This window comes from Bombina bombina, chromosome 3 (genome assembly GCF_027579735.1).
Source record: "Bombina bombina isolate aBomBom1 chromosome 3, aBomBom1.pri, whole genome shotgun sequence".
Classification (NCBI taxonomy): Eukaryota; Metazoa; Chordata; class Amphibia; order Anura; family Bombinatoridae; genus Bombina; species Bombina bombina.
The window spans coordinates 410,891,982-410,914,378 of record NC_069501.1 but is presented as its reverse complement, the minus strand read 5'-3'; the positions used below and the strand labels follow the sequence as shown (position 1 = coordinate 410,914,378).

At 39.4% G+C, this 22,397-nt stretch overlaps 1 protein-coding gene across 1 annotated transcript in view; it reads left to right on the top strand.

The window, feature by feature from the left end:
* The window catches only part of SRGAP2 (SLIT-ROBO Rho GTPase activating protein 2), a 440,346-nt gene that overhangs the window by 393,459 nt on the left and 24,490 nt on the right, over positions 1-22,397 (top strand). Inside the window, exons 19-22 of the mRNA XM_053706600.1 lie at positions 754-833; positions 6,361-6,415; positions 15,049-15,198; positions 18,128-18,446. Coding sequence (XP_053562575.1) covers positions 754-833; positions 6,361-6,415; positions 15,049-15,198; positions 18,128-18,446 — 604 coding nt within the window. The remainder of the gene's footprint in view (positions 1-753; positions 834-6,360; positions 6,416-15,048; positions 15,199-18,127; positions 18,447-22,397) is intronic.

Below are 22,397 nucleotides of genomic sequence, written 5' to 3'. Positions count from 1 at the left end.
ATCTAAAATATATACAAAAAGCTCCAGTTAAGCTTAAATAATCCCACTAAAAGGTGACCCATTTAATACTAGGAATCATATCCATGAATTTTGTTTATAGGCAGAAATGTATCCAAATAATTTTTAAATTTTAGTTTATCTCTTCCCACCCCTCACTAGTCTGATGCTGATTCTTGAATTGCATAATTAATAATTAAGTGCATTATAAAAAAAGAAAATACAAAAACCCTTGCTCTGAATTTCAGATAAGCAGTAGATATTTTTCTGACAAATTCATTTTTTCCCCTTTTGTTGGCCCCGTTTCATGTGACAACCTTCAGCCAATCAGAGTCATTTGCGTATACCCTGTGAACTTGTGCACATGCTTAGTAGCAGCTGGTGCCTCATAAAGTGTGCATATAACAAGAATGCAAAATTTGATAATGGAAGAAAATTGGAAAGTCTTAAAATTGCATGCTCTTTATGAATCATAACATTTAATTTTGACTTTCGTGTCCCTTTTAAATAGTTTTTTATTAGAGAATACTATTTGAAACGAAAAATAAAGGTAAAGGATATATTTGTAAAATGAACAATTGGGAACACATTAATGGGGATAGAAGTTTCAAATTTCTTTATCAAGTTTAATCTTTCTTTAGTGTAGCAGCTATAGTGTTAACCTACATTGGGTAACAGTCACAGTGCTCACAAGTGTTGCTTTAAGAAAAATATATATTTATTTTTTATTCTGTCTTCCTCCATCTCTTCTTGCAGTGAGAGTTCTCACAGTGAGCCCATTTCTGTGGACGATTCTGTTCTAGATATAACTGCTGAGATGCACGCCGCAGAGGATGGTGAGTGTATAGCTTCCTGTGGCTCAATGATATTAAAGGACATTAATGTTTTTATATTTATGCTTCACCCCTTGAAAAGCCTCTTGATTGTTGTTTATTTCTCCTACATTGGTGTATCCGGTCCACGGCTTCATCCTTACTTGTGGGATATTCTCAATCCCTACAGGAAGTGGCAAAGAGAGCACACAGCAGAGCTGTCCATATAGCTCCCCTCAGGCTCCGCCCCCCAGTCATTCTCTTTGCTGCTCTAACTAGCATCTCCACGGGGGTGGTAAAGAGTATGTGGTGTTTAGTTGTAGTTTTTTATTCTTCTATCAAGAGTTTGTTATTTTAAAATTGTGCCGGCTTGTACTATTTACTCTGCAGCAGAAAGTGATGAAGATTTCTGCCGAGATGAATATGATTTTAGCACCAGTAACTAAAATCCATTGCTGTTCCCACGCAGGACTGTTGAAACCAGAGAACTTCAGTTGGGGGGAACAGTTTGCAGGCTTAACTGCTTCAGGTATGATCATTCATTTTTCTAACAAGACCTAGTAATGCTAGAAGACTGTCAGCAATCCCATCTGGGATAGGTAAGCCATTTTTCTTAGACTCTGTATAAAATTATGGCTTATATTAAGGGCTCTATGCTGGTTGACACTATTGTGGGCTAAATAGATTGCTTTTTAGCATGTTTTCACTATAAATAAGGTGTTTTTTCAGACTTTAAAACACTTTTGGGGTTTTATTTTGTGCCTGGCACTTATTTGGACACCTATTCTAGTCAGAAAGGCCCCTCCACTCTGGAAATGAAGAGGGAGGAGGCATCATTTTCAAGCCTCGATCGTGCAGTTGTTTTGCTTAGGCAGTTCATGCAGCTTCACGTGGGGAGTCCAGAGGCATCAGAAAAGACTCCAGAGAGGCTTATTTCCTACTAAAATAATCCCTAAGGAAGGTAAAGGCCACAGTGGAAGCTGTGGCATAGTACTGTAGTGTTTTTAACAGGTTAATTGCTGTTATTAGCTCTGGTTTGGGCATTAAGGGGTTAATTGTTCTGAAAATTTGCCTTAGTTGCGCCTTGGTCGTTCAATCTAGCTTATGTCTTTCCACCGTTTCCCCTTCTCCCCCGGCTAGTAGCCAGGATGAAACAGGAGAAGGCTTCGGTAATTCTGATAGCTCCTGCGTGGCCACGCAGGACTTGGTATGCAGACCTGGTGAATATGTCATCGGTTCCACCATGGAAGCTGCCTTTGAGGCAGGACCTTCTAATTCAAGGTCCATTCGAACATCCAAACCTAGTTTCTCTGCAACTGACTGCTTGGAGATTGAACGCTTGATTCTAGCTAAACGTGGGTTTTCGGAATCAGTTATAGATACTCTGATTCAGGCTAGAAAGCCTGTCACCAGGAAAATTTACCATAAGATATGACGGAAATATCTTTGCTGGTGCGAATCCAAGGGTTACTCATGGAGTAAGATTAGGATTCCAAGGATACTATCTTTTCTCCAAGAAGGATTGGAGAAAGGTCTGTCGGCTAGTTCTTTAAAGAGATAGATATCTGCTCTGTCTGTTTTGTTACACAAGCGTCTGGCAGCCATGCCAGATATTCAGGCGTTTGTACAGGCTTTAGTCAGAATCAAGCCTGTCTACAGACCTGTGGCTCCTCCATGGAGTCTAAATTTAGTTATTTCAGTTCTTCAAGGGGTTCCGTTTGAACCTCTACATTCCATAGATATTAAGTTACTATCTTGGAAAGTTTTGTTTTTAGTAGCTATTTCTTCTGCTAGAAGAGTTTCTGAATTGTCTGCTTTGCAGTGTAATTCACCCTATCTGGTGTTTCATACAGATAAGGTCGTTTTACGTACCAAACCTGGTTTTCTTCCAAAAGTGGTTTCCAATAAGAATATCAACCAGGAAATAGTTGTTCCTTCTCTGTGTCCTAATCCAGTTTCTAACAAGGAACGTCTGTTACACAATCTTGATGTGGTTCGTGCTTTAAAGTTTTATCTAAAAGCAACTAAAGACTTCAGACAAACATCGTCCTTGTTTGTCGTCTATTCTGGCAAGAGGAGAGGTCAAAAGGCGACTGCAACCTCTCTGTCTTTCTGGCTGAAAAGCATCATCCGGTTGGCTTATGAGACTGCTGGAAGGCAGCCTCCTGAACGAATTACAGCTCACTCTACTAGAGCTGTGGCTTCCACATGGGCTTTCAAGAATGAGGCTTCTGTTGAACAGATTTGTAAGGCAGCGACTTGGTCTTCACTGCATACGTTTGCCAAATTTTACAAATTCGATACTTTAGCTTCTTCGGAGGCTATTTTTGGGAGAAAGGTTTTGCAAGCAGTGGTGCCTTCCGTTTAGGTTACCTGACTTGTTCCCTCCCTTCATCCGTGTCCTAAAGCTTTGGTATTGGTTCCCACAAGTAAGGATGAAGCCGTGGACCGGATACACCAATGTAGGAGAAAACAGAATTTATGTTTACCTGATAAATTTCTTTCTCCTGCGGTGTATGCGGTCCACGGCCCGCCCTGGCATTTTGGTCAGGTTTAAATTTATTTTTTGTAAACTACAGTCACCACTGCACCCTATGGTTCTCCTTTTTCTCCTAACCGTCGGTCGAATGACTGGGGGGGCAGAGCCTGAGGGGAGCTATATGGACAGCTCTGCTGTGTGCTCTCTTTGCCACTTCCTGTAGGGATTGAGAATGTCCCACAAGTAAGGATGAAGCCGTGGACCAGATACACTGTAGGAGAAAGAAATTTATCAGGTAAACATAAATTCTGTTTTTACTTCCTTTGATGCGGCCAATTAGGGACAGATCTAAACAAGCTCCTGCACATACCAACCAATTACTGGGCAGAGTATTTGGGGGTCAGGGTTCTGCATAACATGGACTGCACTTAAGCCTCTTTGGGGAAAGTGGAAACATAATAATATAAAATTACCAAAAAGCAAGAGAAATAAATAATAAATGTGAATTGTTAATTTTCAAATTTGCTTTCTTTTCTTGGTATCCATTGTTGAAGAATAAACCTAGGAAGACTCAGGTGCAGCAATGCACTACTGGGTGCTAGCTGCTAATTGGTGGCTGCACATGTATGCCTCTTGTCATTTGCTCACTCAATGTGTTCAGCAAGCTCCCAGTAGTGCATTACTGCACCTGATCCTACCTAGGTTTACTTTACAGATATCAATAGGAAAGTTGTTGAAAACTGCATGTTCTATCTGAATTCTGTCCCTTTCATTTGAATGGAGTGTTTTATGTAAAGACAAATTAAATTTTTACCCCTTAAGCCAAATGGACATTGGTACTGTGTCACAGAGTACTTTGCCCAGCATACCCTTTTGTCATACTACCTCCATCCAACTGTCTGTCTCATGCTGCAGTCCTCGCTGTGAGCTTTCACAGCGGAGACTGCAGCCAGGGACAGAAGGCATCTGCCTTCATATGATAAGGAAGAACTGCTCGCCTACCTTTACCATATGAAGGCAGATTGCTGATACAGACAGTGACACACTAGGTTCCTGTCTGTATCGACTTGCGGGGATGCTGAGGGAGGGGAGGGTTCCCTATGCTACACAAAAATTCTTTAGTGGGGAATGGATGAGCCACTATGCTACAGAAACGGGTTGTAATGGGGGGGGGGGGGTCCCTAGTGAAAATCGCTGCATTACAGAAAAAAAATGTTATTAAAAAATTATTGTAAAAATAAGAGAAATATTACAAACTGGGTACTGGCAGACTGTTAGGGTTGAGGAGGGATCCCTACAGTGAAGACATTTTTTTTTTTTTAAATACATAAAACCCTAGACTGCATACTGGTAGATTGCCAGTACCTAAAATTGTGGTGACCAATTGGGGGTGAGGAAGAGAGAGAGCTGTTTGGGAGCGATCAGGGGGGTGGGAGGGTAATCTCTACACTACAGCTAAAGTTAACCTTACAAGATACCTGATTAACCCCTTCACTACCGGAATTTCAGAAGTGTGGTGCGCAGCTACAATTAGTCACCTTCTAATTGCCAAAAACAATGGCAAAGCCATATATGTCTGCTGTTTCTGAACAAAGGGGATCCCATAGAGAAGCTTTTACATCCATTTGTGTTATGACTGCAGTAGTTGTGTGTAAATAATTTTAGTGAGAAACCCAAAGTTTGTGAAAAGGTTAATGATTTTTTTAATATCACATTTGGCGGCGAAACGATGGCATGAAATACAACAAAATGAAAATAGATACCTAGGTAGGTGTCTGGAGCACTACATGACAGTAAATAGTGCTGCTATATAGTGCTCCAGACATGTGCACTCTCCTGAGCTTCCATCCCTACTTTTCAACCAAAGATACCAAGAGTACAAAGAAAATTTAAATTTAGAAGTAAATTAGAAAGTTATTTAAAATTGCATGCGCTATCTGAATAATAGATAAATATTGGGTTTCATATCCCTGTAGGTATGTGTAAAATATTGCCCCAAAAAATGTCATGCCATATTTGCATGAGCAGTGTGGGAGCTTCTTCATATATCTGTCTCTAATTGTCCACAACAAAATAGGTCAGATAAATGAACTTGAGGCTTTTCTCTGGACTGCAAAGCAATGCAATTTATGTTAACAAAATAACAATTTTAAATGCAGAATGTTTGTGCTTTAGTGTCCAGTTACTGATATTTACTCTGTGTGTGTTTTTGTTTTTTACATGACTTTAGTGTCAACCAGAAGCTAGCTTTGATGACTGTTGCCTTTCATTGACACTTGCTATAATCAATATTCACTACTCCTGGGATGTGAGAAATTATGCAAAACAGAGAAAAAAGCATAACTTAGTTTTTATTTCTGGATTTGGCTCATGCGTTGAGTTGAGATTGTATGTTTTTAATTAAGTGCTAAACACTGCTGCAAGCTGGGTAATAATAAGTAGGGGCATTAGGATAATTAGGAGGCTTTTGCTGGTATATCCTGAAGTTATTCTGAAACTGCTAAACCAATAAAAATGTAGTTTATAAATGCTTGTAAATATTTGTAGACAGATCTTTTGCAATGCACTACTTAACCTTTTAAAGCCGTTATGACGTTCTATTCCGTCATAATTAGACTGGGCTTTAAAGCCGTTATGACGGAATAGAACGTCATAACTAACGGCTGTCCTGAAGCCTTCTGTGCAGTCAGGACTTGATCGCGGTCTTGGGGGCATTCCTAGGGTTGTAGGGAAGCCCCCCAGACGCGATCCAATAATTGAAATCTTGCGATCGTCTGCACGATCGCGTGGTTTCAATTTGTCTACATCGGAACAGTTGTTCCGATGTAGGCACTTTAGCCCAGACTCGAAAGGGTTAATAATGGACCTCATATGTGAAACCATAGAAAATGTGCTTCTGCTATGAAGATTAATTATATGTAACTACTTTTGCACTCTGTTAAAATGTTTTAGCCTTTGTCACTTATAAGCACAGACACCTTCTGGGTGTATGTACAGAACAAAACTGCTTCTATAGTTTGAGAGAACGTTTAAATAAGTCTTGATGCTCATGATTTTTCCTCTTATTGTTAGGGTCACACACGAACAGCACTGGCTATGGCGGCAGGAGGATACCCCCAGCTGGCAGGTAAGCAGGAAATGTGTTATTAGCATAGAATTAAACTAATCATTAATGGGATAAAAGTCAGAATAGAAGTGCATGTGTCATTTTAATCAAGAGCTTTGTTTTTCCAATACACATTAGTAAAAGTGCTTGTGTACTATAAACTATTAACTGTTTCAGTAATTGACTATGCAACCACATTCAAATCACCAAAAAGATATACCACTATTTGCTTTCCAAAAGTAGCAGTATTTAAGTGCGGGTGCATAGTCTTCTTGTGCGTACAGTAAAAGCTACCTCTGAAACAGTGAGCACTTTTATTAGAAGCACTTTTACTAATGTATATAGTACTGCAAACACTCTCTCTTCTCTAACTTCAGTTCAGGGGCATGCTCCTCTTAACTGCGAGCCCCCCAGCATTGCAGGGCCAGGATTTCTGCCACTTGATCAGTTTCTTTGTATTTGGAATTCAAAAGCAGAGGTTGAAGTGTTTGGTGATTTTTGCGCAAGAGTATTCCTTGGTAAACTCTCCAGGTTCATATGAACTTGTATCAGTGCTTGGATAAGTATAATTTTCTGGCTGCCCTGTTTCAAGTGCATCCTTTGGGAAAAAAAACAAGGGACCATTTTAATCTCTGGATAACCAATGTGGTGTTCGATTCCTGCACCAACCTTAATCAGAACTGGTTGCATGTTCTTTGCTTTTGGGCTTTTGCCGTCAGCTTTTTCATCCAGGAGTTAATTTATTTACTTATTTACCAGAATACTTTTTTTTTTTTCCTTTGAATCTGGTTGGTGTCAAATAAATTTAGTTTCTCCTTCAGGTTAGCCTTCTGGGGTCTGTGTTCCAGAACTTTAGTTTCCAGTGGTTTCCAATGCACTGTCACAAGGACAGTTTCTTTAGAATTTGCACTGGCAACTTGACTACCGACTTCCACAGTCTGATTAGTAGTGACATTTCTGACTAGGTTGTTGCTACTCTTTTGCAGTTTCATGAACCAGTTAAAGGTTCAAAGGTGAAACGCCAGATAGTTTAGGAAGTTCCATGCCATCCTAATGGCGTTAAAGGGACAGTCTAGTATAAATTAAACTTTCATTATTCAGATAGGACTTTTAATTTTAATCAACTTTCCAATTTACTTTTATCATCAAATTTGCTTTTTTCTCTTGGTATTCTTAGTTTAAACTAAGCATAGGTAGGCTCATATGCTAATTTCTAAGCCCTTGAGGGCTGCCTCTTATCACATGCTTTTTACATCTCTTTTCAACACAAAGAGACAGAAAGTACACGTGGGTCATATAGATAACACTGTGTTCAGGCACAGGGGGTTATTTAAGATTTAGCACAATACAATGCTTGATTTAAGACGATAGATAATAAACAGTCACAGTCATGTGATCAGGGGCTGGAAGAAGGTTCCTAGACTCAAGGTAATCACAGAGGTAAAAAGTATATTAATATAACTGTGTTGGTTATGCAAAACTGGGGAATGGGTAATAAAGGGATTATCTATCTCTTAAAATTCTATGGTAGACTGACCCTTTACAAGCCCATCGCTTTTAGGGCGGCATAGAATGTCCTCAGTGTTAAGGGGTTAATAACAATTTAAATAGTTGTATTTATCTAAAACAATAACATAGGTTTCACTTTCATTTTTACTGCTTGCCACTCCCTCCTCACACTTAAAGGGACAGTCTACTCCAGGTTTACCTTTCATCAAAGAATACCAAGGAACAAAGCAAATTTGATGATAAAGGTCAATTGGAAAAAAAGTGCATGCCCTATCTGAATCATGAAACTTTAATTTTGACTAGACTGTCCCTTTAAGAGTATTACTTTTGTTCTGGCTATTTTCAACAAACACTGTAATATGAAAACCTTCACTGGATTTGTGTTATTAATGCAGAAAATCTTAAAATTAATAATGATTTTGAAATGTTAGGTTTCTACATCGCCCATACTCTTTCAGTGGAAGATTGTTCTTCATCCTGATGTCCAGATCTCCTTTCAGGCTTTGGAAAGAATATTTGACCTAAATTTCCATGTTTTGAGGCATTGTCCCATTGAACTTGTCTTTAAAATTATTGACCTTTTTATAGTGGCTTTATCTACAGATTGAAGTGTTTCAAAATGGTGTTCTCTATTTTTAATAAGTTCTAAAATAAATGTTTATTGATTTTGTCATAATACTGGTTTGGAAGGCTCTTTTTTGTAGACTCAATATGGTTATTACTCTCATTCATCCCCTAGTATCCTTTAAAGGACCATTAAAGACAGTGGAATAGCATAATCAATAAATGCATAATAAAAAGACAACGCAAAAGCACTTAATTTGAATTTCAAATGAGTAGTAGATTTTTTTCTGAAAAATGTCAGTTACATTTTCCTTCCTAATGCATCAGCCAATCACAAATTGCATACACGTATATCCTGTTAATCTTGCACATGCTCAGTGGGAGCATGTGCCTCAGAAAGTGTGCATATAAAAAGATTGTACACATTTATATAATGGTAGTATATTGAAAAGTTGTTTAAAATTGTGTGCTCTATCTGAATCATGAAAGTTTAATTTTGACTTGACTGTGCCTTTAAATATAATAGCAAGAGAGTTTATCTTTCATCTGGTTCACAATAGGTTAGAAAGCTTCTACGGCTTCTGGCTTGTTGGTCACACTCTGTGATCCTCTTTTCATATGAATTGTAGTAAACACAGTAGATTTGCATAATCAACAAATGCAAGATAACAAAACAATACAATAGCATTTACTCTGAATTTCAAATGAGTAGTAGATTTTTTTTCTAACAAATTTCAAAGTTATGTATATTTCCACTCCCCCTTTACCATGTGATAGCAATCAGCCAATCACAAATGCATATACATATAGTCTGTGAATTCTTGCACATGCTCAGTAGGAGCTCAAAAAGTGTAAATATAAAAGCCTGTGCATTTTTTTTAATCGAAGTAAATTGGAAGGTTGTTTAAAATGACATGCCGTATCTGAATCATGAAAATTTAATTTGACCTGAGTGTCCCTTTAAATTGAGGACACACTGATTGAATACCTTTACACTACATATTTTCAGTTTGTTGTCTTTACAAGTAGCTCTTGGGATGAAGGACCTTTTAATGGTTGAATTATATGCCCCCATGGGGGGAGAGTAAGAGAAAACAAGATTTATACTTATCACTAAAATAAATATATTTTACATTCAAACTTGTGATATGACATCCCACCTACCTGGACAATCTGAATATTGTACTTTCTTTCATAAAGGTGGTGAGGTTCACAGGCCATTACTCAACAATATTACAATTATACTTCTGGCCACTATGGAGAAGCAAAGATTCCCTAAACTCTAGGAGCACTTAAAAACCCTCCCACCTCACTGGTAAACCAACCAGTCCTATCTTTGACTTTACAGGAGGAAGGTGAAGAATGGAGGTGCTCCAGGTGTTCTTCTGTGAGAGGGGTCCTCAGTCTAATTTGAGGCTCATTTTACGCTCAGAGAGCTACTGTTTAGACAGAGTACTAAACGACCAATGCTAATAAATAGCTAAGGTAACTAGGGGGTGCCTGATATGAGCTACCAAAAGTGCAATCAGGTGCTATGTATGATAGCACAATGAATATCAATTATAATAATGCCATATTCTTTTGTGTGTGTGTATGTATGTGTATATATATACAGTATATATATATATATATATATATATATATGTGTGTATATATATATATATATATATATATGTATAACTTAAATTGACACAAAATAAGATATATAAATTGACTTAAGTTCAGCGTGATAAAGGTGGGAATGGCTGTGCCAATTCCTTTATGATATCTTAGAGCAATTCAGTGTCTTAGAATAAACCCATAGGTAAATCTTCTCATCTATGAGAATAGAATATGGTGGATTGTCTGGACTGCTCCTCTCCTTTGTATTGCATATGTCTGAGGAAACAGTGAGTTGCAGCTGAGAAACGCGTTGCAAGTGTCTCAAGGGGCAATTGTATCCCCCTGTTTTTAAGAGTTGTTTTTATTCTGTTTTAATAAACCATCATTTTGCACTTCAAGCACAAGTCTGGGAGGAGTGAGTCTTCCAGCTCACTGCTCCAACGGTTATGTGGTCAGGGACACTGAGAGATCCCAGTCTGGGTCATTCAGCACATTGGTGCTGCCAAAATTGTGAGTACAGCGATTTCCCTCTATTTATCTGTTTGGTACACCACAGTGTTACACTAGGAGGCACCCTCTGTTGACAGAGTGAAGCTTATGAACTATTGGGTGGTGGCACAAGTACACCCTTTGGGAGTAAGCCATAGGCCTGCAGCAGTTTTTTTTACACATCTTATTTTGTGAGTGTTGTCTTTGCACACCTCCTTTTATAGCACTATTGGTTTTGTACACAGATCAGATGTGCGCGTTTCGGCTTGCTTGGCTTTTGTTCGTACGCACATACATAAAGCTTTCTTTTTAGTGCGCTGCTCAGACGTGTGCGTGTCGCCTTTTTAGCGCACTTCAGTTTCGCATGCGTGCCTCGGCTGTTTGCATGTTTGTCAGTTTGTGCTGTGAGCTCTTAGTATATTCTCTTCAGTCTTTCCCCTCTGCGCTATCTAGGGTTGCCACCTCAGCCATGTTTTCCTGGACACTTATGAGTTACACATGCTGCAGGGTGTGCAGGGAGGAACATGTATTGTGTTTCTGGACAGCACTATTCATATTCCTCCCTGCACACCCTGCAGCATGTGTAACTTATAAGTGTTCTGTATTTTAAGGGACAGGTGGCAACCCTAGCGCTATCATGCTATGTCAGGTTATTTGCGCACATCTCTTTATGGATGCATACACTCTTATTAAGGAGTTTAGTTGGGGGTTTTCCTATACTGTCTCGAGCTGCATTATATAGGGGTGTAAGGTTTCTATGCTTCTGTTTTTACTTGCCTATTTTCCTTAATTAGGATTTTCTATATAAATCTTTTAATACCATTTTTTTCTATCACTTTGTATTTTCTGTGGTTTTGCCTGTATATTTTTTATGATGGAGCATACTGGGTCTGTCCCCACTACTTTAAATGTTAGTTCCTTAGAATCTAGATCCACTGTACACTTTCCTACTAATATTAAAGGGATATGAAACTCAAATTTTTTTTCTTTTATGATTTAAATAGATCATGCAATCTTAAGCAACTTTCTAAATTTACTCGTATTATCTTTTTCTTTTCTTTTTTCTCTTGGTATCTTTATTTGAAAAGCAGGAATGTAAGCTTAGAAGCCGGTCCATCTTTGGTTCAGCGCTTGCAGAATGGTGGCTACATTTAGCAAGAGGTTGAGAGTTTTAATCCAGCTAAGGTTGCTGGTTTCTTATAAGACATGATTTCTCAATCTAGGTTTTTGTCCCTTCTTTTACATGGAATAATTTTGTTTTGGCCTGGTCTGGATGATATTTTCTTTACTGTGAGTGGAGGTAAAAGATTTCTTCTCTCTCAGGGCTAGAAGTCTAAGGGTGAGATCAGGAGTTCTAATAATTTCCGTTCCTTTCGTCAATCTAGGACCTAAAATCCTCCTCTTCCATTTAGTAACAGTTTTATTTTCTGTTTTTCCTGGAAGCCATATTCAAATTGGAACAGGCCTAACCAGTCTAAGAAACCTGCTTTCTCTATTATGTCAGCATGAAGATACGGCCTCCAATCCAGAATTTGGTTTGTTTTAAATCTGTTTATATTCACAGGTTCTGAAAAGGTTTCTGTAGTCTCTCGTCCCGTAGATTCCTGTAAAGGCAAGAGCTTTTTTCAGTCAGTCTTAGATGTGGAATCCTTGGATTTATAGGCCCAGTTCCAAACTCTTCATTGTTTCCAAGAATCAGGGCTCTTTCTATTTGTTGATCTTCTTTTTTGATTTGGCTGCTGTGCCCAATTCCCCCCCCCCCCCCACCCATAAATTCTGGGAACCCTCTTGTTTGTAATAAGAGCTCAGGGTATTTTGGTGGTTCTTTACCTGGATAATATCTTGGTAAAGGCTCCATTTAGCAGTAAATTCTACTTTCAGATTCTTGTTGTTTTTTCAAGAACATGATTTGAGAATTCTCCAAAGAGTTATCTTTCTCCTCATACCAGGATTATATTCCTAGGTGTCGTCATAGACTCTCTGTCTATTTTTTTTCTTTGCATGGAGATATTATGTCTGATGCTATTAAATTTGCTTTGTTTCATGAGGCTTTTTCAGTTTGGTTTGCTTTGTCTGGATTACAGATATTATTCTCATCTTTCTCAGAAAATCCTTCAATTTCGGGGGGGGGGGGGGGTTGTTTTGTTTTGTTTTTTTGTTTTGTTTTTTTAAACTTTATTTATACAATGAGAGAGGCTCTCATGAGCCCATGACAATGAGAAATATGTTACATACATAAGAAAACTTTATACATCTCATTAAATACAAGACACTGACGAGGTTTTAGTCCAATGAGTGGTTCATGACAGTCCTGTAATTAATATGGCAAAGGGGCCATAGCTCATGGTCCTTCCTCTCGCTTTTCCTCTTTTTTAAATAACATAATAAATAATAATAAACATAAAAACATAACTAAACAAACAAAGTAAAATAAAATAGAAAGCACCAAGAAAACGTGGGGTATACCATTCTTACCCAAAGTGCCCCCAGACCACCAGCCACAGATTTATCCCTTAGGACAGTGTAAATTTGAGGTATACTTGGAAGAAAAAACGCAGGCACTGCTCGGGGTAGAAAAATATTGCAATAATTTATTGATTAAGCCATACAATGAAGGTAGACAGGCTTAAAATAAATGCCAGCAACATGCAGACAGATAGATTACAGAAGGACTGACGCGTTTCACGCCCCCTAGTGGCGCTTAGTCATAGGCTAAATTTGAGGTATAATTAATCCTGATACTGAAATAGTTTGTTGTGTTGTTTTAGAAACACCAGTTCCCCTTAAGATTTTTGTTTAGTTTTTATTTTATTTTTTTTCCGGATTATTCATCAGGACAGGAAGTATCAGCAGCAATTCTGATTGCTCCAGCTGGGCCTCGCAGGACTTGGTTTGTGCAGATGTTCAATTGTTCTCTGTAGCCTTTTTGTTTGCGCCACAACCTTCTGTCTCTAGGGCGGTGTTTCATCAGGTTCTCAAATCTCTGTCTGTTGGCTTAGGGATTGAAGTTTAGTTTTTAGAAAGAGGTTTTTTTGTGTTTTTTTTTTTTTTGCTGATTCTTTTATTGAGGTCTTGATTCGTTCCTGTAAACTTCTGTCAAGGAAGGTTTTACTTAGGTTTTGGAAGGCCTTTATTTCTTGGAGTGTGAAGCATGGTTTTAGCTGGCACTCTTTTTTATATATCCTCTTGATAAGGGTTTATCGGGCCAGTTTTTGTTTGTTTTTTATTGTTGTTTTTTTTGGAGGGCAAGGGTTCCTTTCAGTTTTGTTTTACAAGAAGTTTGTCATCCTTTCTGATGTTCAGAGTTTTGTTCTAGCTTTAGTCTGGATCAAGCCAGTGGTAAAACCAATTTTAAAGTGCAGTTTATCTATGTCTTCCTCTAATTGGCTGTAGCAAACAAAACATAAACACACTCATTTGACCTCTTTAATGGGTTGCACCACCTGAATGATTTTACTGACCACCCAGCTAAATACAGTAGAATTGCTGGTGCCTCAAAAAGTGTACATATAAATAGATTGTGAAAATGTGATAATGGAAGTAAATTGGAAATATTCTTAAAGGACCAGTCAACACAGTAGGTTTGCATAACCAACAAATGCAAGATAAGACAATGCAATAGCACTTAGTCAGAACTTCAAATGAGTAGTAGATTTTTTTTCTGACAATTTTAAAAGTTATGTCTATTTCCACTCCACCTGTACCATGTGACATCCATCAGCCAATCACAAATGCATACACGTACCATGTGACAGCCATCAGCCAATCACAAATGCATACACGTTTATTCTGCACATGCTCAGTAGGAGCTGGTGACTCAAAAAGTTTAAATATAAAAAGAGTGTGCACATTTTGTTAATTGAAGTAAATTGGAAAGTTGTTTAAAATTGCATGCTCTATCTGAATAATGAAAGTTTAATTTTGACTTGATTGTCCCTTTAAGTGTGTGCTTTTTCTGAATTTCATGACAGATAATTTTTTACTTGAGTTGTTTCCCTTTTTAAATTAGCTAATATTAAAATAATCATCTTATTTAGCAAATTATCATTAAATTAATTTATATTAAATTATGCAAATAATCTGTGCTTTGGACAGCAGAAAATGTTATATTGGTATACTGCCCCCACCCGGATGCTTTATAATGCCAGCTGGCTTGCAACATTTTCTTTGGAGAACACTGCAGTGCATCCATATTATCCTGGGTAGTTAGGAGTTACACATGCTGCAGGGTTATGCAGGGAGGAGCATGTATTGTGCCTGTGGATAGTATGTGATCAGCACTAGTCATTTTCCTCCCTACACACCCTGCAGCATGTGTTACTCCTAAATGTCCAGGATAAAATGACCTAGGTAGAAACCCTAAGTGCTTAATTGCCAATAAATAACGCCTCTGAAAGTTTTTTTTTAGTAGAATCAGTTGCTTGCATTGACATTGTTGGTATAAATATTGATTTACAGTTTGTTTTATTATGATGCTTACTGTTTTACAGTGAAGACCCACCCAGCGAGAGATCTAGTCCCAAATCTGAGCCGGAGCAGAGCACAGAGCCCCTCCACGAGGCAAAGATCACTGCCAGAGCTAGCCTCAGCTGTCCTTCTGGCGGGCATGTGGCTGATATTTATCTTGCCAATATTAACAAGTAAGGACTGCTCAATATACTCTCCATTTTGCTCTTATTTATAGTTTTAATGTGGATGTAAGTGGCATACGAACATATGCTCTGTATGTGCAATAAAGATTCTTACTGAAACAGTAATAGATTTTACTAGACGTTTCTTCCTAAAACACGTCAGACAAAATGCAATTCTTACGGCACAGGAACTTTTTTTTTTTTTACTAATAAAAGTCTCTTTTAAAATGTTCGGAAGTTATTTTAACAGTTTGAAATAATGTAACAGTTGAATTTAAATGACGTTGCACGCTTGGACAGTCACTCACGCCCATTAACATGCATACACACACATTCTTTTAAAACACTTTAGAATTATGTTGCCATTTAGGAAAATGCTGTATCTGGCCTTGCAGCACGTAAATCATGATAGGGCCTATTCTTGAATCGGGTCCTTGTCCCACAATCACTGGCTCTGATAAAGCATAATTATAATTTTCTCATTACATAAAATCTGATATACAGTAAATATGTACACTCGTTTTGATCTCTTTTAAGGTATCAGTTTTACCCTGAATCTATAATCATCTCTTTTAAAAGGACATTCAGATAAAACATAGCAACTTTCCATTTTACTTCTATTATCATTCTACTAGTCCTAAAGCCCAAGTACACGGGCCTCTCTCTCCCCCTCTCTTCCCCTCTCTTTTGCTCTCTCTCCCCCTCTCTTTTGCTCTCTCCCCCTCTCTTTTGCTCTCTCCCCCCCTCTTTTGCTCTCTCCCCCCCCCTCTTTTGCTCTCTCCCCCCCCTCTCTTTTGCTCTCTCTCCCCCTCTCTTTTGCTCTCTCTCCCCCTCTCTTTTGCTCTCTCTCCCCCTCTCTTTTGCTCTCTCTCCCCCTCTCTTTTGCTCTCTCTCCCCCTCTCTTTTGCTCTCTATCTCCCCCTCTCTTTTGCTCTCTATCTCCCCCTCTCTTTTGCTCTCTATCTCCCCCTCTCTTTTGCTCTCTATCTCCCCCTCTCTTTTGCTCTCTATCTCCCCCTCTCTTTTGCTCTCTCTCCCCCCCTCTCTTTGGTTCTCTCTCCCCCCCCCCCCCCTTTCTTTTGCTCTCTCTCCCCCCTCTTTGGCTCTCTCCCCCCTCCCCTTTCTTTTGTTCTCTCTCCCCCCTCTCTTTTGCTCTCTCTCCCCCCTCTTTTTTGCTCTCTCTCCCTCCTCTCTTTTGCTATCTCTCTCTCCCCCCTCTCTTTTGCTATCTCTCTCTCCCCCCTCTTTTGTGCTCTCTCTCTCTCCCCCCTCTTTTGTGCTCTCTCCCCCCTCTTTTGTGCTCTCTCCCCATCTCTTTGGCTCTCTCTCCCCATCTCTTTGGCTCTCTCTCCCCATCTCTTTGGCTCTCTCTCCCCATCTCTTTGGCTCTCTCTCCCCATCTCTTTGGCTCTCTCTCCCCATCTCTTTGGCTCTCTCTCTCCCCCCTCTCTTTTGTTCTCTCTCTCCCCTCTCTTTTGTTCTCTCTCTTCCCTTTCTTTTGTTCTCTCTCTTCCCTTTCTTTTGTTCTCTCTCTCCCCCCTCTCTTTTGTTCTCTCTCTCCCCTCTCTTTTGTTCTCTCTCTCCCCTCTCTTTTGTTCTCTCTCTCCCCTCTCTTTTGTTCTCTCTCTCCCCATCTCTTTGGCTCTCTCTCCCCATCTCTTTGGCTCTCTCTCCCCATCTCTTTGGCTCTCTCTCCCCATCTCTTTGGCTCTCTCTCCCCATCTCTTTGGCTCTCTCTCCCCATCTCTTTGGCTCTCTCTCCCCATCTCTTTGGCTCTCTCTCTCCCCCCTCTCTTTTGTTCTCTCTCTCCCCTCTCTTTTGTTCTCTCTCTTCCCTTTCTTTTGTTCTCTCTCTTCCCTTTCTTTGGCTCTCTCTCTCCCCCCTCTCTTTTGTTCTCTCTCTTCCCTTTCTTTGGCTCTCTCTCCCTCTCTCTTTGGCTCTCTCCCCCCTCTCTTTTGTTCTCTCTCTCCCCCCTTTCTTTTGCTCTCTTCCCCCCTTTCTTTTGCTCTCTTCCCCCCTCTTTGGCGCTCTCTCTCTCAAACCCTTAAGCACTCTATATCACGACCACGCCCTTCACCATACCCAACCGCACCCCCTCGTCACGCCCGACCACTCACCTTGACACACCGCTTTCACCTCCCTCTCTGCTGTCCGGATACAAATGGCCAGGTATGTTTGTCCTTGCGCAGTCTCTACTGGGCATGACTGCTTCTGGCAAAGATACCTGGCCGTTTATTATATAGGATTGGAATCTTTTGTTGAAAGAGCAGCAATATACTACTTGCTGCTATCAGAACACATCAGGTAAAACAATGACAAAAGGCTAACTCCCAGTATTAAGCCTACCTATGTATGCTTTTCAACTAAGGATACCAAAAGAACAAAGCAAGTTAGCTCATTAGAAGTAAATTGGAAAGCTTTGAAATTGCATGGTCTATCTGAATCATGAGACTTTATTTTTTACTTGGCCCACAATTCTTTAGAATATTTTGTCTTTTTTTCTACAAATGTCACTATTAAAGTCTGTAGGGATTCCTCTAGATAAATACATTCACACTTTTCAATAAAATTGTGCTGCATAGTGGTTTATTTAAAAATTACAATATTATTTAATTTGTTTTACTTTTAATATGGATTTAAGCATTGTGTTAAATTTATCTGCAAATAGATTGTTCTCAAGTAGATACATTCATCCACTATTTGAAAAACTTGAGTTGTTTACATTAGTTTTAAACTCCTGGTGTTAATAGCCTTTGGGTATTTGCAGTCATTGACTTTTAATATAGTACATATACTAAAAAAATTAATTTGATATAATTTAATATATTTGATAAATGTTTATAGATTGTTGCATATAAATGTTCATGTTATTAATTGCTTAATTATACAGTTGCCATGGTACCTGGTATAAACAAATATTCCTTTCTTCCTTTCCAGACAGCGGAAAAGGCCAGAATCTGGTAGCATCCGGAGAGCCTTCCGACAAAGCGACAGCCTTTCTAGCTCTGACACCTCCGAGCCAGCATCTCCTGGGCCCAGCGCTCGGCCCACATCTCAGCCATCCATGAGCCAGAATTTTTCCAGAGAAGCCCCTGATCGCTGCTCCATTAGTGGTCATGGGACAGTCAGCAGCATCAGCCGACACTCTTCGCTTAAAAACAGGGTAGACAATCCACAGATCCGCAAAGCCATGGTTGCTGGAAGGTCAAAGAGCTTCAATAATCATCGCCCTATAGACCCAGAAGTCATCGCTCAGGTACTTCAAATCCTTATGACTCTTGAAAGGACATCATTTGCCAACATTTTTATTAAAGTTATTTTACTTCGTTTGTAATACACCCCAAGTTACTGAGCATACTACACTGCGTTTTTTGTAAAAAGTGAGTACAATTTTAATCAGTATTTCTGGTGTTATAACACTTTAAAGCCACACACAGTGGAGACATTTTTTTTCTTTCATGTAATTGGCAAGAGTCCATAAGCTAGTGACGTATGGGATATACAATCCTACCAGGAAGGGCATAGTTTCCCAAACCTCAAAATGCCTATAAATACACCCCCTCACCACACCTACAATTCAGTTTTACAAACTTTGCCTCCTATGGAGTTGGTGAAGTAAGTTTGTGCTTATTTTTTCTTCTGTGATAAGTGCTTCTAAGCATTCTGAAGCCCAATTCCTCTCAGAGTATAGTGTTTGTCAGAGGGATGTGAAGAGATTATCACCTATTTGATTTTATGGTTTTCCTTGCGGGAAATCTTTTCAAGGGTTCTCTGTTATCGGTCGTAGGGATTCATCTCCTACCTCCCTTTTCAGATCGACAATATACTCTTATATACCATTACCTCTGCTGATAGCTTTCAGTACTGGTTTGGCTATTTGCTCTATGTGGATGGGTGTCTTTTGGTAAGTATGTATCATTATTTAAAACACTCTCAGCTATGGTTTGGTGCTTTATGTATTAATATAAAGTTTTAAATATATGTATTTTACTTATATTTGCCGTGAGTCAGGTCTATGTGTATTTCCCTTTGCAGTCCAGCAGTTTCGTTATGGGAATCATGTTTTAGGAAGTTTGTTTTACCTGGGGTATAGTCTTTTTTTCAATTTGACTTGTTTTTCTCCAACATAGGTGTGTCCGGTCCACGGCGTCATCCTTACTTGTGGGATATTCTCTTCCCCAACAGGAAATGGCAAAGAGTCCCAGCAAAGCTGGTCACATGATCCCTCCTAGGCTCCGCCCACCCCAGTCATTCTCTTTGCCGTTGCACAGGCAACATCTCCACGGAGATGGTTAAGAGTTTTTTGGTGTTTAAATGTAGTTTTTATTCTTCAATCAAGTGTTTGTTATTTTAAAATAGTGCTGGTATGTACTATTTACTCTGAAACAGAAAAAAGATGAAGATTTCTGTTTGTAAGAGGAAGATGATTTTAGCAGAAGTTACTAAAATCGATTGCTGTTTCCACACAGGACTGTTGAGATGAAGTAACTTCAGTTGGGGGAAACAGTTGGCAGACTTTTCTGCTTAAGGTATGACTGGCCATATTTCTAACAAGACTATGTAATGCTGGAAGCCTGTCATTTCCCCTTATGGGGACCGGTAAGCCATTTTCTTAGTTAAATAAAAGAATAAAGGGCTTCATAAGGGCTTAAAAAACTGGTAGACATTTTTCTGGGCTAAAACGATTGCTTTGCTAGGCATATTTTGCAGATTCTAACTATTAATGGTTATTATAATCTTGGGGATTGTTTAGAAAAACGGCAGGCACTGTGTTGGACACCTTTTTCAGATGGGGGCCTTTTCTAGTTATAGACAGAGCCTCATTTTCGCGCCACTAATGCGCAGTTGTTTTTGGAGAGCAAGGCATGCAGATGCATGTGTGAGGAGCTAAGAATCACTGAAAAAGCTTATAGAAGGCATCATTTGGTATCGTATTCCCCTCTGGGCTTGGTTGGGTCTCAGCAAAGCATATAGCTGGGACTGTATAGGGGTTAAATGTAAAAACGGCTCCGGTTCCGTTAATTTAAGGGTTAAAGCTCTGAAATTTGGTGTGCAATACTTTTAATGCTTTAAGACACTGTGGTGAAATTTTGGTGAATTTTGAACAATTCCTTCATACTTTTTCACATATTCAGTAATAAAGTGTTTTCAGTTTGAAATTTAAAGTGACAGTAACGGTTTTATTTTAAAACGTTTTTTGTGCTTTGTTGACAAGTTTAAGCCTGTTTAACATGTCTGTACCATCAGATAAGCTATGTTCTATATGTATGAAAGCCAAGGTGTCTCCCCATTTAAATTTATGTGATAATTGTGCCATAGTGTCCAAACAAAGTAGGGACAGCAATGCCACAGATAATGATATTGCCCAAGATGATTCCTCAAATGAGGGGAGTAAACATGATACTACATCATCCCCTTCTGTGTCTACACCAGTTTTGCCCACACAAGAGGCCCCTAGTACATCTAGTGCGCCAATTCTTATTACCATGCAACAATTAACGGCTGTAATGGATAACTCTATAGCAAACATTTTATCCAAAATGCCTACTTATCAGAGAAAGCGCGATTGCTCTGTTTTAAACACTGAAGAGCAAGAGGACGCTGATGATAACTGTTCTGACATACCCTCACACCAATCTGAAGGGGCCATGAGGGAGGTTTTGTCTGAGGGAGAAATTTCAGATTCAGGAAAAATTTCTTAACAAGCTGAACCTGATGTTGTGACATTTAAATTTAAATTAGAACATCTCCGCGCACTGCTTAAGGAGGTATTATCTACTCTGGATGATTGTGACAATTTGGTCATTCCAGAGAAATTATGTAAGATGGACAAGTTCCTAGAGGTTCCGGTGCCCCCCGACGCTTTTCCTATACCCAAGCAGGTGGCGGACATAGTAAATAAGGAGTGGGAAAGGCCCGGCATACCTTTTGTTCCCCCCCCTATATTTAAGAAATTATTTCCTATAGTCGACCCCAGAAAGGACTTATGGCAGACAGTCCCCAAGGTCGAGGGGGCGGTTTCTACTCTAAATAAACGCACTACTATTCCTATTGAAGATAGTTGTGCTTTCAAAGATCCTATGGATAAAAAATTAGAAGGTTTGCTTAAAAAGATTTTTGTTCAGCAGGGTTACCTTCTACAACCAATTTCATGCATTGTTCCTGTCACTACGGCAGCGTGTTTCTGGTTCGAGGAACTAGAAAAGTCGCTCAATAAAGAATCTTCGTATGAGGAGGTTATGGACAGAGTTCAAGCACTTAAATTGGCTAACTCTTTTATTTTAGATGCCGCTTTGCAATTAGCTAGATTAGCGGCAAAAAATTCAGGGTTTGCTATCGTGGCGCGCAGAGTGCTTTGGCTAAAGTCTTGGTCAGCGGATGTGTCTTCCAAGACAAAATTGCTTAACATCCCTTTCAAGGGTAAAACATTATTTGGACCTGATTTGAAAGAGATTATTTCAGACATCACTGGGGGAAAGGGCCACGCCCTCCCACAGGATAGGTCTTTTAAGGCTAAAAATAGACCTAATTTTCGTCCCTTTCGCAGAAACGGACCAGCCTCTAATTCTACATCCTCTAAGCAAGAGGGTAATACTTCACAACCCAAACCAGCCTGGAGACCAATGCAAGGCTGGAACAAGGGTAAGCAGGCCAAGAAGCCTACCACTGCTACCAAAACAGCATGAAGGGATGGTCCCCGATCCGGATCTGGTGGGGGGCAGACTTTCTCTCTTTGCTCAGGCTTGGACAAGAGATGTTAAGGATCCTTGGGCGCTAGAGATAGTTTCTCAAGGTTATCTCCTGGAATTCAAGGAACTACCCCCAAGGGGAAGGTTCCACAGGTCTCAATTATCTTCAAACCAAATAAAAAGACAGGCATTCTTACATTGTGTAGAAGACCTGTTAAAAATGGGAGTGATTCATCCAGTTCCAATAAGAGAACAAGGGATGGGTTTTTATTCCAACCTGTTCATAGTTCCCAAAAAAGAGGGAACATTCAGACCAATTTTGGATCTCAAGATCCTAAACAAATTTCTCAAGGTTCCATCGTTCAAAATGGAAACTATTCGAACGATCCTACCTACTATCCAGGAAAATCAATTTATGACTACCGTGGATTTAAAGGATGCGTACCTACATATTCCTATCCACAAGGAACATCATCAGTTCCTAAGGTTCGCTTTTCTGGACAAGCATTACCAGTTTG